This window comes from Zingiber officinale, chromosome 4B, assembly GCF_018446385.1.
Source record: "Zingiber officinale cultivar Zhangliang chromosome 4B, Zo_v1.1, whole genome shotgun sequence".
Classification (NCBI taxonomy): Eukaryota; Viridiplantae; Streptophyta; class Magnoliopsida; order Zingiberales; family Zingiberaceae; genus Zingiber; species Zingiber officinale.
Genome location: NC_055993.1, coordinates 101,357,589 through 101,375,742, shown reverse-complemented (window position 1 = coordinate 101,375,742; position 18,154 = coordinate 101,357,589). Strand labels below are relative to the sequence as shown.

General features: G+C 38.1%; 3 protein-coding genes across 4 annotated transcripts; all 3 read right to left on the bottom strand.

Annotated features, from left to right (window-relative positions):
• Positions 1-2,545: 2,545 nt before the first annotated feature.
• Positions 2,546-3,953, bottom strand: LOC121975760 (zinc finger protein CONSTANS-LIKE 3-like). Its single transcript, XM_042527597.1, has 2 exons — positions 3,288-3,953; positions 2,546-3,051 (listed from the first exon to the last, which is right to left on the bottom strand). Exons 1-2 carry the CDS (start codon positions 3,894-3,896, stop codon positions 2,704-2,706), a joined length of 957 nt encoding a protein of 318 aa, XP_042383531.1. The 5' UTR covers positions 3,897-3,953; the 3' UTR covers positions 2,546-2,703.
• Positions 3,954-4,517: 564 nt separating this feature from the next.
• On the bottom strand, positions 4,518-10,931 carry LOC121975758. 2 transcript variants are annotated; one of them, XM_042527593.1, is made up of 10 exons: positions 10,627-10,929; positions 7,942-10,391; positions 7,774-7,863; positions 7,565-7,681; positions 7,332-7,484; positions 6,016-6,179; positions 5,750-5,897; positions 5,516-5,638; positions 5,324-5,411; positions 4,518-5,219 (listed from the first exon to the last, which is right to left on the bottom strand). In XM_042527593.1, the coding sequence occupies exons 2-10, from the start codon at positions 10,309-10,311 to the stop codon at positions 5,053-5,055; spliced, it is 3,420 nt and encodes a 1,139-aa protein (XP_042383527.1). In that variant the 5' UTR covers positions 10,312-10,391; positions 10,627-10,929; the 3' UTR covers positions 4,518-5,052. The 2 variants fall into 2 exon arrangements, with proteins under 2 accessions (XP_042383527.1, XP_042383529.1); XM_042527595.1 differs by lacking the exons at positions 4,518-5,219; positions 5,324-5,411; positions 5,516-5,638 and having other exon boundaries at positions 5,838-5,897; positions 5,972-6,179; positions 10,627-10,931.
• A 5,565-nt stretch (positions 10,932-16,496) lies between these two features.
• On the bottom strand, positions 16,497-18,033 carry LOC121975761. The gene is made up of 3 exons (XM_042527598.1): positions 17,644-18,033; positions 17,501-17,556; positions 16,497-17,350 (listed from the first exon to the last, which is right to left on the bottom strand). The coding sequence occupies exons 2-3, from the start codon at positions 17,515-17,517 to the stop codon at positions 16,933-16,935; spliced, it is 435 nt and encodes a 144-aa protein (XP_042383532.1). The 5' UTR covers positions 17,518-17,556; positions 17,644-18,033; the 3' UTR covers positions 16,497-16,932.
• Positions 18,034-18,154: the final 121 nt, after the last annotated feature.

Below are 18,154 nucleotides of genomic sequence, written 5' to 3'. Positions count from 1 at the left end.
GAGACACAATCATATAGGCAGAATTATTATCTTTATTGATACTTAATTTAAACATTCCATCACAAGAGTATCCTTGTCCTACAAATATACCATTCTTAGAAATTATAAGTTTCTCTGCTTCTATGACAACCTTCAGTCCCCTCTTGCATAACAAACTAGCAGAAATCAGATTCTTCCTTACATCAGGAACGTGCAGTACATTCGTCAAGATCATCTTCTTTCCTGAAGTAAACTGCATCTCAATGGTTCCTTTTCCAAGCACTATGGTCGTATCATGATTTCCCATCAAGACTTTTCTTCCTTTGCCGCAAGTTCATAATTTTTGAATAAATTTCTTTCATTGCAAACATGAACTGAAGCGCCGGAGTCATACTACCAATCAGTAGATTTTTCACTTGTTGCCATGTTGCATTTAGTTATCATGCCGATTTTAAGATCAACAATCATAGCAACGATATCAGGACTTGATGGACGTTCAAAAACACTCACAGTTTTTTGTCCAACATTTCCTTCCACCTTTAGTCTCTTGAAAAACCTGCATTCATTTTTGTAGTGACCTTTCTTTCCACAGAAGTAACAAGTCTTGGTTTTCTTTTTGTTAGCAAAGGTTTCAGGCGAAGTTTCAGCAAACTTTCTTTTCTTTCCAGAATATTTAGTTTTCTTAGACTCAAGATTATTAACCTTAGAACCAGACTCATAAGCAAATTTATTTTCACGAATTCGAGTTTCTTCCTCAATTCGAATATGCTTTATGAGTTGGTCTATGGTGAAATCCTCAGAAGTGTGTAACAATTTCTTTCTGTAGTCATTCCAAGTGGTTGGCAATTTTGCAATTACAACAGCCACTTGCAATGGATCAGACACTTCTATTTTCAGATCTTTGAGTCTAGAAACTAGGACAAGTAGTTCATCGACTTGATCCATGATAGACTTATTATCAATCATACGAAATTCAAAAAACGTCATACTTAGAAATCTGTCCGTACCTTGTTTTTCAGATGTATATTTGTTCTCTAAGGCATTCCAGATTTCTTGTGGAGATTTGATTGAACGAAAGAGATCATATAATCTATCAGTTAAGGCATTCAGGATGTATCCTCTGCATCGAACTTCATCCTCTTCCCGCTTCTTTCGAGTTGCTTTGATCTCATCAGTATGCTTATCAGTTGGTGCAGGAATCGGAGCCAGATCATGCAGCAGTAGATATGCGACGCCCAATTCAGTGAGGAGGAAGAACAATTTGTCCTTCTAGCGGGTGAAGTTTGTCCCATCGAACCGGTCCAATTTGAATGCATCGAAAACAGACTTTGAACCAGTGACTTCCATTGTAAAATGGATCAAAATTTCCTTAAGATTGTTGGAAGCAGTACGAAGATGGAACCTTGTTTTGAGCGTGAATCACTTTCCTTAAGGAAATTTTGCCCCCACTATGTTGCTGCCGGGTTTTAGCGACAAATTCTCTCCAGGATACTCAAAACAACGTAGAATCTATAGACAACAATTCTATAGATTCTCCCAAGACAAATTAGAGAATGAAAAGTGATTTTCGAGAAAATGTTAAAATGATGTATATATAGTGAACAATGCAACCTTTGAGAAAGGTTGTGGAGACACCTGTTCATGAGCGGACACGTTAACTGTCACATCTGTTCACCAAAGAATTTAATATCTGTGTGCCCACCTGCCCATCTTTGACATATATATAAATATGCTCCACTTGGTTACCAAGGTCACCAATTAAATACAACACACTTGATGCACATCCTTTAATAAATCTATCAAACATCTTCATTCTTTTCAATGTGGGACTAAACATATATCACTATTTCAACAATGCTTTCGTAGATTTTTTTTTTCTTTTTCTTTAGATTTACTACATTTTTTTATATATCACATTAAACACTAGAATTATAGGGTTTTCTTCAGTAACAGATAGGGCTATAAACAAGCCGAACCGAGTCGAACTTTGGGGTGTTCAAGTTTATTTGATAAGATAACCAAGCCGAGCCGAGATTAAAATGAACTAAGCTTTTGAAATGAGTGTTCAAGCTTGGTTTGGTTTATTTTTTATGGGCTTGAGCTTGTTTGAAGCTTGGCTTGAGCTTGGTTCATTTAGATGTTATCAAGCTCTCAATTCAAACTTGGCTTGAGCTTAGTTCGAGCTTAGCTTGAGCTTGATTTTAGCTTGGTTCGTTTAGATGTTATCAAGCTCTCAATTCAAGCTTGTTTGATTGTTTGAAACTTTAATTGTTTGATTGGTTATTAAAATTGATAATTTAAATTTATTTTATTTTATTTTATTGTTTATTTATCATATTGAAAAGAGTTTTATTAATAAATATGGTTCATGAACATTGTTCACGAACATTGTTCACGAACGTTATTCACGAACGTTAACGAGCTGAACACATATGTGTTCAAGCTTGTTTGTTTAGCTTAACGAGCTGTTTAGCTTGTTTGTTTAATTAATCTAATGTATATTAAACGAACATAAGTAAGTTCTTACCAAGCCGAACACCAAACTTATTCATGAACGCTTGGTTCATTTACAGCTCTAGTAACAGAAATTATATGAGATAATTAAATGTTTTCATGGAACTAAAGTAATAAACTGAGTAGCTTCCTCCCTCAACGTACGGCATTTCGTTCACAATTTATAATATGCAAACATCTATTTCAGACCTTATAGTTTGATTAATTAATCTACGCGTATGGCTTCAAATTCCAATACGACGGCACGACGCCGTAGTCATCGTCGGCCATGAGCGCGGCCACCGCCTCCGCCGCCCCCGAGTAGATCTCCGCCTCCGTTAGCTTAACGAACCGCCCCTTCACCCTCGGCCGGGCCTCCGCGTAGGCCTTCCTCGACGCGTACCGTATCGTCTTCTCGAACCGTCGGCTCTTCCTCTTCTCCCGGTACCGCATCAGCCTCGCTTCCCGCTCCGCCCGAGCCGCCGCCGGATCCCAGTTATTGTGCGAGGGAATATCTGGATGCCCCGCGGATGTCGCCGCCTGCGACACCTCCGGCACCACCGCCGTCTCCGACGACTCCTGCGCGATGAGCGACTAGTTAATTAATCGCGATGGATTTACAATTTAATTTCATAGAAACTTTTAAAACGCTCCCTCTGAGAGTTTTGGATTAGTCAAAACGTCCCTGTTTAGGCTAGGACGATGATGGGAAAATTAAAAATATAGTGGAATCATTTGACAATTCTAAAACATGGAGGGTATTTTTTGAAAATACCAAAAAAATTATGGAGTTTATCCGGAGCAATTGAATTTACGCTGTGACAAAAGGAAAGATCCGGTTCGGGTTTGGATACGATCGCGTTGAGATCCAAACGCCAACCACCGACGCCGGTGGGCGACAGGAGGCACGCGGCCGGACCCGCTTCCTCGTCGACAGAGGCCTTCGGCTCGTCGGCGTAGTCGAGGTCCAGGTAGGCATCGGCGTCGGAGAAGAAGAACCGCGGCGGCAGCGCTTCCTGGTGGAGGAGCGAGTGGCCGGCGGCGGTGTCTTCCTGGAGCGTGGAGCTGACAGAGGCGGCGGCGGCGGGCGCGGTGCCGACGAACGGCGGCAGGGGAACGCGGTGGTGGCGGCGAGCGAGAGGGTTGGCGGCGTGGATGTCGGCGTCGCAGGCGACGCAGAGGGCGGCGGCGTCGGCCTTGCACACTACGGCGGCGGGCGCTCGATCGCACACCTGGCAGAGCCACGCGCGCTCGTGGCGGGAGGCGAGGCCGTTGGCGCCGTGCACGCGCCCGTCGCAGGCGCCGCAGAGAAACGCGGCGTCGGCTCGGCAGTGGAGCACGGCCGGCGAGGCGCCACAGGAGTCGCAGAACTTCGCCGCCGCCAGGGCGACACCGCCGCTCCCCTCCTTCGCCGCGCTCGCCATCGCCTTCACTTCGTCTCTTCTCCTTCCTTTCTCCGCCTCTCAATGTACATCCCATGTAGCTTATATTTTGGGGATTTTGGATCCTGATAAATCGCTATTGGTCGACACGCTATCCCAGTTGAACCAAGACAACAAATGAAAACAGAACACGTGGCATATAATTCTTTGGTGGATTCTCAAATGGTCAAACCTGAGACTTGAATTTTCAACACTGCTGGAAGTTCTTGCTATTCTCATCTTATCTTTTTGGAAGTACATTACAATAGGGGTCATCAAATTGGATCGTTTCGATCAGGATTTATCGACTATCATTGTCAATCTTTCTCCCCAGTTTTCGTATCGAATGCTTCTACCAAAGAGGTAAGCATATCGAAATTGTTAAAACATCTTGAATGAAGAAATCTTTAGACAAACTAGAAGTGCATGATTAGATACAAAGTTTGATACTAAGTTCAATCTCACCACATCAAGAATAGATTCTTCCGAGTACTTTGCTTACCTGACTTCTCGAGAGACTTGGCCGGGACGATACACGAGTCTTCTTCGGCGCACGCCTGTGACTATTTTGTAAGATGCGATGCAAATTGTTATTACCTCGTACATCTTGTGGAACTCAAGGCAGAATGAAAAGCAAATAAGTAGCAATTGAGAGGTTTATGGACATGTTAGCCATTTTACAAGGCCCAAAGAAAATTGCTTTACAAGGTTTAACAAGAAAAAAATTAACAAAATATCCATACAAGGAAGAAATAGTATATCTATGCAAAAGACACCATCTCAGATTCGATAATTGACAAAGGGGATCACCTGTTTGGTATCATAAGATCATCTGGAAAGAAAGCTGCATACTTTAAAAACCAGACAGCAGCCTTCTAGAGAACACTAGATATGGATCCAGCTAGAGGACACAAGATTTTGCTCACTTTTCTTGTTTCTTCTAAATCTGTCTCCTTTATTCGGGAGCGACATCTCTGTACACATCATTTGAAGGTATATTTGCACTACATGGGACGATGTATGGTAGCATTACCGATTCCCATGGATGCCTCTGATCATCCTCCGAGATGCTTTGTTTTGCAGTAAACACACTAATATATATATGAGAATACGATTGCACAAAAGCAGAAGTTTGTACACATTCCTTCACCATCAAGGATCACTTCAAGTTAATTGCTGCAGCCATTTTCCGCAACGTCTGAGATATCTCAGAAAACGATGGCCTCAATGTGGGATCAGAAGACCAACAAGTTTCCATTAAGGATTTCCATTCAGGATCGCACCAGGTTGGAATTTTAGGGCGTATGCTGTTGTTTACAATGCCACCTATGTGGAAAAAAGAACAATAAATCAATGTACAGAAGTTCACTATATTGAAGTTGGTTTATGAGAATTCATAAGCAAATGTTTGAATTAACTATGAAGTATACCTATGATCGAAGCACAACGCATATCCGCATAAGGATCTTCCCCAGTAAGCAGCTCCCACATCACAATTCCATATGAATAAACATCAATCTACAGAGGCACAAGCCCAAAAGAAAGAAATTAACAAAAGACAGGATGAACAGGTAAATGTGTAAGGAGATTTGTGTAGCGACAGATCATACACAGAATCTAACCTTTTCAGACACCATATTGCTTTTTCCACTTAGAAGCTCTGGTGCCATCCATGGTAAAGTACCCCGAAGACCACCTGATACCAATGTGTGCTGCTTTACTTTTGATAAACCGAGGTCACCAATCTGGTATGCGATTGATGACAAAGTTATTGGATGTCCTCAAGATCAATCATGCATAACCGAGCTTGAATTCCAACAAATACCTTGAAACATACAAACAAATTGAATAGGTACCTTACACACGGGACGATGTGGATCTCTCATATTAACTAACAAATTTTCGCACTTGAGATCAAAATGAACTATGTTCTTTTCATGCAAATACTCCATTCCAAATGCAACATCCATGGCTATTATTAGTCGTTTGCGGCGGTCAACAGTCCTGTTTGCAGAAAACAACACATCATAAACTCGTTAAGACTTCTACTTAACTAGCATCATGTAGTGAACAATGACCTAGTGTACTCAATTTAACTCTGCTAAATTATTGCTCCATATACCGGTCTTTCTTTTGCAGAAACTGTTTAAGTGATCCATTGACCATGAACTCCGTTACAGTTGCTAAGCAACCATCAGGGCCATCACGGACTACGCCATAAAATGAAACAATGTTGGGATGATGCAAGCAACTCATTATTAGAGCCTCTTTCCAGAAATCTGCAATCTGCAAATATCAGCAATTGATATTAAAATGAAAGAATGTTGGGATAAAGCAACTCATTATTAGAGCCTTTTTCCAGAAATCTGTAACTGCAAACATCAGCAATTGGCATTAATTGAATATACAGATGAAAAATTAAGCACAGAGGAATTCTCAATAATAACAAAAAACAAAAAGCAACAAACCACAAAAAAAAAGTAGGCTTCTGAAATTTTGGTAAAAGCCTTAAAAGTAGATCCGCTACCTTCGCGGCCCCGCTAGTACCAGGAGGGAGGTAAATGCAGGTACACAGGCCATAGGCGTATGGTGGGGTAAACCCCAGGTCGTCAGTGATGTCATGCGCCCACTGGGAACTGGTAAAAGCCTTAAAAGATTGACTAGTACATGGGTATACAAAAAAAAATCTATGGAAGAAGATTGTATGGGAAAAATATATACTTCCAATTTAAAAGTTTGCAACATTACGGTACAATGACAGGGGAAAAAAAACAGTGTATGGCATTAAAAATTTTCCACACTGTCCATCAAAGACATGCTATTATGGTCTGCAACACATTCCTTTCTCAAAAAAAAGCACACACAAAGGTTGGTGCCATAGAACTTTATTCATGATTTAATTGTAAGAAGGAAATGATTAGCTTCATTTTTGAAGGTATGACAGAATTCACACAATATTGATTGAATTGCGTAGTAAACTAGAAGTAGAAAATACCCTTTATCCTTATATGATTTTCAGGGTTGACATTTTTCAGACTGTAATACCATAGGCAATAATGAGATGCTAGTAGTTTTGATGTACAATAGGCTTCAAAAGTTTGCAGTGCTGTTTCTCCAGCCAGGACAAAATTCATAATCAGTGTGAAAACAATCCCTCACTAAGCAAGAAATGGATCACACCTTTGTATATTGCAATATTCTTTCTATCTAAAACATTCATATATACTAGCATTGGCACTACATCTAAAGGATAGGTTGGCATTGGTGAAAGTATGACAAAGATAAAATTCAAAGATGCTCTCTTATACATGCACAAGTAGAAAATGGCAACTACAAAAATTAGCAAAGTATCGACAACATAACAAAGAACATTAGAATTATAGTATGATTAGTAAATACAAAAAATAAACATTAAGATAAATAAAACGTATAAACTACCAGACGTTCTCTCTCGGATGGCTTCCCTGCAAAGCAGCTAGCTTTTATTCTTTTAATGGCGACATCAGAACCTCTCCATTTTCCATAATAGACTGATCCAAATGTGCCTGACCCCAGTTGTCGAATCTCTTCCAGGTCATCATTTTTTATAGTCTTAAGAATAATCAAGGTTACAGTAAATGATACAACCAGGAAGATTAAAAACAAAAAAAAGAAATGTGATAACAAGAGACCTGTAACCCCTTTGATAAAGCTTCAGCTTCGGCAGTTGTGAGCTCAATTTTACAAAGTTTCTCATTTTCACTGGTTCCTTCCAAGTCTGCCTGAACATCTAGATTTGCATTCTGGTTCTGCATAAGGAAAAAGGTAATGAAACTAAGCAGACACAGACATGAAAAAGTTGTGAGGATGAAGGAACATAAGCATTTTAACTAAATGAGACCTGCAACCCTTTAGCCGAATTTCCATGTTCAACTGTCATGGGCAGTTCACTATTTCCTGTTAAGTCAGCTTGAACATCTGCATTGGCATCCTGCAAATAATAGCAAATAGCAATAAGAATAACACTGAGAATAAAGAAGTCACACAAAATGATGAAAACCAAACTCACTTTTGGTTTGTGTTCACATAATGATTCTTTCTTTCCAGAAGTAGAATCCAATCCAGAATTTGATTGGGCCATGGTCACCACCTCCTCAGCACCTTCCAAAACTGCTTTTTTCACAGAAGCAATCAACTCAGGTAAAAAATTCAAGTTCTCCCCCAGCATGTCCCTGTCTCCATGAGCAACATTACTGTCAGCATCAAGATGTTTGTTTGTGTCTTCTTCCACTTCAGAAAGCTGCAATTCTTTTATGGAAACTTCAAAAAGTTTATGTTTTGGAGAAAGAGTAATATATACATCAGGTTCATTTGAAATCACATGTTGCTTCTCCTGCCCTTCTAAAGTCGTATTGTTTTTGGATGTGGCTTGCATTTGGAAAGCAGGTTTGTGGGCGGTGACACTAGAAATAGCAGATTCTTTGTCAATTTGGTACAGTGGTGCTGGCACAAGTGGAATTTCTTTAGAAGGAACTTTTACATGTAAACCAGTATAAACTGATGCAAGGGGAAGAATGACATCCTGATCACTGCTGTTTGGATTTGTTCTAGTATCACATTGATGTTCATGATCTGCAGCTGCAAATTCTTCAAAGCTAACCAGCTTATGACAGTTATTCTGGGAAGAGAGAGCATTTGGAATCTCGTTATCAACCAAAACATAGGGGAATCTTGGACTTCCCTCCTGCTTATATCTTATAAGAGCTGGGTCTGGACCATTCATTATTATTGAACCAGCAAGTTCGTGTGATGTTCCAGGGTGAAACGGGGCCTGCCTATTTCTCCATAAAGATTGGGCTGGGTGCAAATTGTTCAGACCTTGGTAAGGACTATCTGCTCCATATGCAGAAGGCTGATTCTGATACCGAATAGCAGCATCTTCAAATCCTGGCACATTTGCTCCTGGAATAGCTCCAGTTGTATGTTGAGGTACAAAAACTTCGTTTCTAATATTAGCTCCATATTGGATGTAATGTGAATCATTGTGGCTGATGCAATTGTAAGGGAATGATTGCTTGTCATTAATGTTCCCGTGTGTAGCATTCATCATATTACCATCAATATATTGTTCGCTTATCCTACCAGTTCCATTTTGATGCATCCTCATATCCTCAACTCTAAGAGTAATATGGTTGTTGTGGACGGCCCATCCGCGTTCGCAATTGTGCGAGTCATTAAGCATGGGATGTTGCTCATTATGTTCTTTGACATAGATACCATGCCCCATCTTAAGGTCTCGATTTGGCATACATGGATCTTTGCTACCAAAACAACCAGTGCAAAAATTTGGAAAATTCCCTATATATTCATTTATGTTTGACTGTTCCGAGTATGGTAGCCCATGCTTCCAGCGAATCTCATGGAAACGTGCATCTGGCATGAGACAATGGTTCCTCTGGAGAGCCATGCGACAATGCTCACAAAGACTGTTCCCCTTGATCATATTATGAGAATGACCCAAATTAGCCGGAAATCCAGATTTTTCTTGCAAAACTGCTCCCGGAGGCATCCATACATAACTTTCTGCTGTTGATGGACAATGAAGATCATACTGATGCAGCTGGTGACCTCCTGTGTGCTGAATGCAATCCTCCAAAATCTGATCACGGACCTCCCCAGCTTCATGGTAAAATCTAGCAGGTGATGGTGGAGGTGAGAATTCATGTGAATCGTTAGCAGCAAAACATCCTGGAGAGAACAAAGCAGGGCTACGAGGTGTATCCATTTCACTATATCTTTGCTCATGAGACGGAATGGTAAGGTGACACAAATTAACCTGATTGGGAATTCCCCCGTCAATGCTCAGATGCCCAAAATAATGCTCAGAAACATCAGGAGGTGATGTGGATTTGACATCAATGAGGTTGTTGATGGCATCGATGTACCTCCGCTCAGCTTTCCTATCATCAGCATCATAGTGTGGACCACCCATGGTGGCTACATCTTGATCAGGACATTGTGAGAAAAGAAAGATCCTCAACCATGTCTGGCCATCACCAATTGTGATGAACTTATCATACTCCTCCATCATGTTCATTACATCCTCATCATTCACAACCGACACCAAGGCATCAAGGTCCTCGTCCGGCTGTTGGTACTTGATTAACGACACCCCATCAAAGAGTTCCCGCACCCGAACCAAGAGGTCGTGGTACGAGATGTCACGAGGAACATTCATGATTCGGGTCTCTCCTCCCACATAGCGGAGTCTGCCGTCGAGTGGGCGCGGGAGGATGCTTCCACCAAAGCTGCAAAGGAACTTGACGCGAGGAGAATCATCCATAGCTGCGCTAATTTCCATCTCAGGCCGCAGAGACTGAGAATATCCAGAGACAAAGCAAGAACAATCGAAGGATCCGGGTTCCCCTCGATTACACATTAGAGACGGACTACCAGTACCAGAGATAGCACGATTCCCAGGAATACGCCTCTATCGCCTCCAAAATGAAGGCTTTCCCACTGAATCGGAGTCGTTTGCAAAGACAGCAACACATTCATCAAAAAAACACCAAATAAAAACATTAGCATAAAGACAACCACTGTCCTAGTTCTTCCACTTCTGAAAATTCTTACTTTTTTTGTAAAACTAAAAAACAAACGATTTTGGCACACGGATCCAATAAATAAATAAATAAATAACCCAAGATTGAAACAAAACTAGCAAACGACAACACCTAATTAAGAGAAACGATACCTCCGATTACGCAGAATTTCCGATCTGAGCCCGATGCTTCCTCCCTCGATCTTGCCCTCTCACGTCGAACAACCGACACGGCAAGAAAAAAAGACCCCAGAGTTGAGGAATCGGGGCAACTTGGTCCGAAAGCACCAGCGAAAGGAACCAAACTGGCGGTGAAAGGATTATACCTCGGGATTATTCCATCACGAGGGAACCTCCACTCGTCATGCGTGAGACAGAGAGGGAGAGAGAAGGAGAAAGAAAGAAGACTGCGGCTGCCCTTGATGCCGCAGGGGAAGAAGAAGTCGATCCTGCTATTTATCGCCTCACTTCCCCAACGCTATACTTGCGGCGGGCACGAAGATGACGTCACCACGGATCACTATTCACTAATCATGTTTAAATTGTCGCTTATCGTTTAATTAATCATTATGAATAATTTCAAATAATGAGCATTATTTAGATTAGATCTAGCCAAACTTATCCATGAGATAATCTAGGTAAGTAAAGCCAAGTGTAAAATGAATTTAAAATGGTTTGATTTCTTTGGTTCAAATTTATATTAAGCTTAATTTGTTTCCAAGTTCAATTCAAATATATTTGATTATTTAAAATTTTAAATTTATTTAATTATCAATGAATTTATGCTATTATAAATTTATTTATTCAATTTAAACTTAATTATTTATTGAGAAGTATGAGTTAGTACAAAATGTCTAGTTGAATGTTTAATTTTCTTTATATAAGGGTTACTATATTAAAATAAAAATATTTTTATGATTTATCTTATTTTATTATGATGTCGATAACATTGAGTTACTTGAGATGAGCTCACAAATTTTATATGTGATATTATTTGTAAATAATTTATAATTTGTATACACTAACTATTTAAATACATATGCATTTTTATTTAATTTAATAAATTATTTAAAATTTTCAATTAACATATTCTTACCAAGTATCAAACTTTTAACGAACATTTAATTTATTTATACTAAGGGGAAAAAAATGAAGATTAGGAGTTCAATGTCTTCTACATGCTAATGCTATGTTTACATGAGAGAGTGGAGATCAAAATTAGAGAAAGTTTTCCATAGTAGATAATTTTTCATCGTTTCCTTCATTAAACTTTTGGGGGAAAAAGGAAACATAATCCATCAGTGGTTGATTTTGAAGCAAAAATTGATCACCGTCAAATCGGGTGGAAAACGAATGATGGAAAACTAAATGACGCATATACCATCTCTTTCTCACAAAATTATAAACTTTATGTGACTTTTCATTTCTCTTTCCCCAACTTATTTTCTCCATCCGAAGAGGCAGCGTCTGTGCATCACGTGTCTGTGCATCACACGTCTGTGGCAACATCTTCGATCTTTCCCTGACAACATTTCTGTTGTTCCTCAGCAACTTGTAGCAAGGGTTTGACGGAGAGTAATGAACAAAAAGATAATGTTTGACGTGTTTTATTACACAAACTTATCACTTCTAGCGACGCATACCATAGTATTCTTAGGGTGAATTTGGATGGTTTTAGACGCTTGTGTGAAATATTAAAGCACAACAATAGGATAAAAGGTAATAGGAATTCAAGTGTTGAAGAAAAAGTTGCTAAATTTTTATATTTGCTTGGTCATGATGTCAAAAATCGAGAACTGAGTTTTTTCTTTCGTAGTACAAGGACTACTAGTAATCACTTTCATGAAGTCTTAAAAGCTATTATTGGCCTTCATGCTGCATTTATAAATCAATGATCTAAAATTCCTCCACATATAGAGAGTAGCAACAGATTCTATCCTTATTTTAAGGGTTTTTTTAATCATTTTGAACTTTAGAAGTTTTATAATATACTTTATAGACACATATGTCGATTGTCTTTTAATTGCAAGATTGTGTTGGTATATTAGATGGAATTCATATACGTGTTAAGATATCTGATGTAAATGCACCTCGATATAGAGGAAGAAAGGATTGGCCAATTACCAATGTGTTGGTTGGATGCTCCTTTGATTTGAAGTTCATATATGTCCTAGCCAGAAGGGAAGGAACTGCATCTAATTCTCGAATCATAAAAAATGCTCTATCTAAACATGATAAATTGATAATTCCTCATGCTATCTATTTTACAATTAATGTTCTTTAGTGGACAATATTTGAAAGTAAATATCAGTAACTTATATCTTTGATTTGGTGGTAGGTAAATATTATTTAGTTGACTTTGGATTTATATTGAAGAGGGACTTGATTACCCCTTATCGAGGAATTTGTTATCACTTGAAATAATATTCGAGATGTGGCCTTACAAATACAAAAGTGCTATTCAATCTTCAACATGCATCTCTTCGCGGTGCAATCAAGAGAGCTTTTGGGGTTTTAAAGAAAAGATTTCCAATTATTGCTAGTGGAACACAACCTCTTGTTTTTTTGCCTCCTCTGTTACATTGATTCACCTGTCTGCTTGATTGATTTGCTTCACTCAGACCAATAATAAATATAGTTACTACTGTATTTCTAATTATGTTTAAATTTGTCTAGGCTAATCCATTAATCAAGAAGTGGAGATATACCCCTGTACCTGATTATAAGAAGTTGTTAAAGTTGTTTGCTCATGATAGGGCAAATGGTCAAAGAGCTTCTACTATTACAGAAAGAAATGTTGAAATTATTTTAGAGGAAGAACAAAGAGATCTTGGACTAGATGATGAACATGAGAATTTCGGTGTGATCCCTGATAGTCCACCATTTGATGATTGATCAAGGAAGAGAAAGATTGCATCTATTGATTCATATGGCAGTAAGAAAAATTCAGTTATCGACATTAATGTCAAGGAAGTTGTTGCCGCAATTGATCGTTCAACTTTAGTGATTGAAAATAAGTCATTTCGCCAACAAAATGCGAATTAGAAACTCTACAAAGCACTAATTTGTGTTGGTGTTCTAGATAAAATTATACTTGTTGTGTATCTATTTCTAGAAGAGAACAAGAAGAAGATGATGCTTTTCATGCGATGCTCATCGGAGAAGAGATTGGTATTTCTAAAGATGATATTCTCTTTTTGATTTTGATAGATTATGTTAATATGACAACCCCAATTTTGTATAGCTCTAGAATATTATGTATAAAAAAGTGAGCTACTTATTTTGGTATCAGGAAGTACAAACTGTAGTTTAATATTAAGTACAATTTTATTGTACTTAAAGATTATTTTTAAGTAATATTTGTGATTGACAATATCTAATATATAGTTTGGTTGGCAACTACTTAATAGTGATTGTAAATTATTTTCAAGTAAAATTTATTGTCGATACTTTTTGTAGTTTAATATTTTAGTTGGCAATAATTCTATCATATTTTAATATTTTAGTTGACAATAATAATTTTTTAGGTTTCAAAATAATGTTGAACTGTAATAAATATTATTTTTAAAAATAATATTAATAATTTTAAATTGTAGATTTTATTTTGATTAATAATAATTTTTAATTATTAAGATAAAATAAATATTAATTTAAAATTATATGTCATACCCACCCATACAAAGAATATTTAAGTCTTCTATAGCCTAGGTTGAGAAGGATAAGATATTTTGATCAATAAATAATTTTATTTTCTTTCCATTTATCTAAGTAAATAGTTTAAGGGATTGATTTTACAGCTTTTTATCGAAGCGTATATAAGTTTTCAAAATACCTAAATCATGTATCATAATTTTAAAATTATTAAATCACGTACTCACTTTCTATTTTACCCTCATCTTCAAATCAAATCAATTCAACTAGAAAAGTTTTCCAATTGAATTGATTTCTTTCTGCGTGTTTGAAAAAATTTATCAGCCAATTTCGGTCAAAATCGGCTGATGGAGCTAGAGATCTTGAAATGATATAAAATCAGTTCCTATGTATTTGTCTAGTTCTCCTGATTGTAAAAATACTATCAAACATTAATTTGATCCAATATATTGAGAGCAATTTTTTTAAAAAATACAAATGTGTTCAAAAAATTAATTCATGTTTAAAAAATTATTGCTCTCAATATATCCAGTCAAATTGATGTTTAATAGCATTTTTACAATCAGAAGAACTAGACGAACACGTAGGAAATGGTTTCATGTCATTTCGAGGTCTTTATGTCCATCAATCGGTTTTGGTCGAAACCGGCTGATGGACTTAGAGACCTCGAAATGACATGAAACTAGTTCTTATGTGTTCGTCTAGTTATCTTGATTGTAAAAATGTTATCAAATATCAATTTGACCCAATATATTAAGAACAATAATTTTTTAAATATGAATATATCTAAAAAATTAATTCATGTTCAAAAAATCAATGCTCTCACTATATTGGGTCAAATTGATGTTTGAGAGAATTAATATAATCATAAGAACTAGAAGAACTCATAGGATCTTGTTTCACTTCATTTCGAGCTCTCTAGGTCTATCAACCGATTTTGACAGAATGAACCTACATTGATTTTATTTAGGTTGGTTTGGCCATAATTTCAAAAAAAAAAAATCATTGCTCTTAATATATTACGTCAAATTGATTTTTGATAGTATTTTTACAACCAGGAGACTAGACGAAAACACAAAAACTGGTTTAATGTCATTTCAAGGTTTCTGGGTCCTTCCATTGATCTCGGTTGAAATCGGCTGATGGATCTAGAAACCTTGAAATGACATGAAACTAGTTTCTATGTGTTCGTCTAGTTCTCCTGATTGTAAAAATACTATTAAATATCAATTTGATTCAATACATTGAGAGCAACAATTTTTTGAACACGAATATATTCGGAAACTAATTTATATTCAAAAAATCACTGCTCTCAATATATTGAGTCTGATGTTTGATAGCATTTTTATAATTAAGAGAACTAGACAAACATATAGAAATTGATTTATATCATTCCGAGGTCTTTAGATCCATGAGCCAATTTTGGTCGAAATCGACTGATGGATTTTTCAAATAGAATAAAATCGATTCAACTGATTTGTTTTTCCAGTCGAATTGATTTGAGAATGAGGGTAAACCTAGAAGTTGGTACGTGATTTAGTAATTTTGAAATTATGATACATGATTTGGGTATTTTGAAAACTTATCTACTATGTTCGGTAAAAAGCTGTTGATTTTATCCACTTTCCTCAATTAAGATAAACAAACATAATAGGTTATGGATTTCTTCCCCTTCTCATACCTCTAGGTTTGTTTCATCTATCCATGATCCACACCATCAGATAAACAGAGCAGAATATCAAAGTTGTGATCTCCACAAGTTCATACTTAAAAAAAAAAGACATTTATATCGGCAAAGTTGAAAAAAAAAACACTCCCATAATAATCAATTGTAGTTTTTTTTTTATTTATCTCTTCATATATGATCGTGAAATCGATCTGCATAGTCCCCTCGGGGCGGTGCGATGTTTAAGACATGGAATGTTGCCACATGAGGTTTCGGGGTCGAAACTCAGCGTGACCGAGCATAACCTCCCCCATATCTTGGCCATTTGCACTAATGGCTAGTAGTTACCCGTGATTTATCTCCTCCGTATTAACCTAGGGACGGATTGACAGGAGCGCTAGGAACAAATGAATCACCTTTTTACCCCATGAAATCGATCTGCATAGTCCCACGGATCTTTTGCTTAAAATAAAAGGCACTTATGTGCGCTAGGGACACAACCCCATTGGTAAACGAGCTTGGTGATGAACCCACAGAGTAAAGTCTGATTCTCGCTGGACACATGACGGCGATGTTGAATTTTTTGTACACGTGGTTGTCAAGTCTGAAATTGCTTGTGTTTCCTGGTTTACCTAGTACACTTGGCGCAAACCAGAACATTTTAAAAAGACATTTATGTGCCTCCAAGCCATGGTGCACCGCAGCATGCTGAAACAATTTTTCAAGTACTCATGATTCAAACTCTAGCCACGATATATTACAGGTTAGGATGAAAACATCTAAAAGGTTGGCTGCTAGGTAAGAAATAATTTGTTCTTCCAAATTTGCCTAGTAGCCGGGCCGCCCATCTCAAAAATTAATTGGATTGATATATATACTGTGGCTCCTGAGCACGATGATAGATTCTTAGAGTCGTGCCATAGTTATGGATTTTCGCCGATAGAGGTAGGCAGTTGGACGAATTGCTTTATCGTAGATTTTCGCCGACAGAGGTAGGTTGTTGGATGCGTCAATTAAGAGGGAAGGCCACCTACCTGGTTAGGTCCGTCAGATTTGAGTACCCGAATTAACGAGAAACACAAAACGAAGGCATTTCTGTTTCAGCAGATCAATTTGTGTACGTGCTCGGAAACCTGTCTGTCTTATCTCTTCTCATGCGTTCCACACGCTATGCTCAATGTCAATTGCAGATCACTCTCTGCCTCAGGCCAGGATAGCTGCGGGCACTGAGCCTCGATCTTCTCCTTCATCTGTTTCCCGAACGAGAAGAGACTTTGGTCTTCCGATGAAGTATTGCAAGCTTCCGAGGCCGCCAAACTGATCCAGTCTGCGAAATTCAGCGTGGAATTCGACGTTCCTGAATTCAAGTTCATGTCGAGTTGGTGCAGTGCTGCCTTGTTGCTGCTCCTGGTCTCGACCATTAGCGTCCTCTGCACTCTGTACAGGCGATGAAGCTCGCGCACCTGAAACCTGAAGACCTCTTCCTGCTTCATCATCGTGTTCCTCAAATGATTAGTGTTTGCGGAATCCCTCCTCCATCCTCGACCTGCTACCGCATTTCTGAAACAGCAAGAACGAATGCTGAATGCATCATGAACTCGAAAGAAGGATTTTTTTAAAGAAAATATGAAAAAAAAAAGAGAGAATGTTGAAGAAAAGCAAAGAAAAGACAGTTGATTTAAACAAAAAAGAAAAGGTAGATTTGCATACTTCTCGGGTTCCATCATGTTGTTGCAATTCCATCGAAGTATGTAAATCTCATGAAGCTGTCAAGAAGAATCAACAGCACAAAGCTTTTCAAATAAAATACATGAATGAAAAACACAAAGTTAATTCCTTTCATCCCTGCTCACCTTGAAGCCTGCAATCCACTGCTCATCTTCCCCAAGTCAAGATGAACACCTGAGTCTTCTCTTTCATTTCACTTCATTGAGATTGGGCCAAAGGGAATGGTGAGGAATCCTATATCGAAATCAAAATATGGCACGGTTTTAAGTTGTGCTCCGAATTTATCCGATCGACAAAGGTGGGGACTTTAGTCGAGTAGAATGATACCATCCCTCCCTCCCTCTTCAAAACAGATATAAAAAGTCTTTGTCCCTTATTGCACTGTTATAGAATTAGGTGGTTTGAGGTGATCTCTAAAGATCTGGTTGAGTGGGCCTCGACGACTAGATGATAAGAGTAGATTGGTTGAGTGAACCGGTGTGATACTCATCCAAAGAGGGAATGCATCTAGGCCAGCTCTTTGACAATCAAGTAGTCCAATAGAGTGGGACTTCACCTATCAAACTATAACTATCGAAAGTAAGTTACCTTTCATGATTTATATATCAATCAGTAGAACTACTTAAGATCATTAGA

Coding starts and splice junctions, on each gene's coding strand:
- LOC121975760 (XM_042527597.1), bottom strand. CDS start 3,896: ATGGCGAGCGCGGCGAAGGAGGGGAGCGGCGGTGTCGCCCTGGCGGCG. Junction 3,052..3,287: donor ATCTTTCCTTTTGTCACAGC/GTAAATTCAATT, acceptor CTCATCGCGCAG/GAGTCGTCGGAGACGGCGGT.
- LOC121975758 (XM_042527593.1), bottom strand. CDS start 10,311: ATGTGTAATCGAGGGGAACCCGGATCCTTCGATTGTTCTTGCTTTGTC. Junction 5,898..6,015: donor TTTCTGCAAAAGAAAGACCG/GTATATGGAGCA, acceptor TTCTGCAAACAG/GACTGTTGACCGCCGCAAAC. Junction 5,412..5,515: donor GCAATATGGTGTCTGAAAAG/GTTAGATTCTGT, acceptor GTGCCTCTGTAG/ATTGATGTTTATTCATATGG.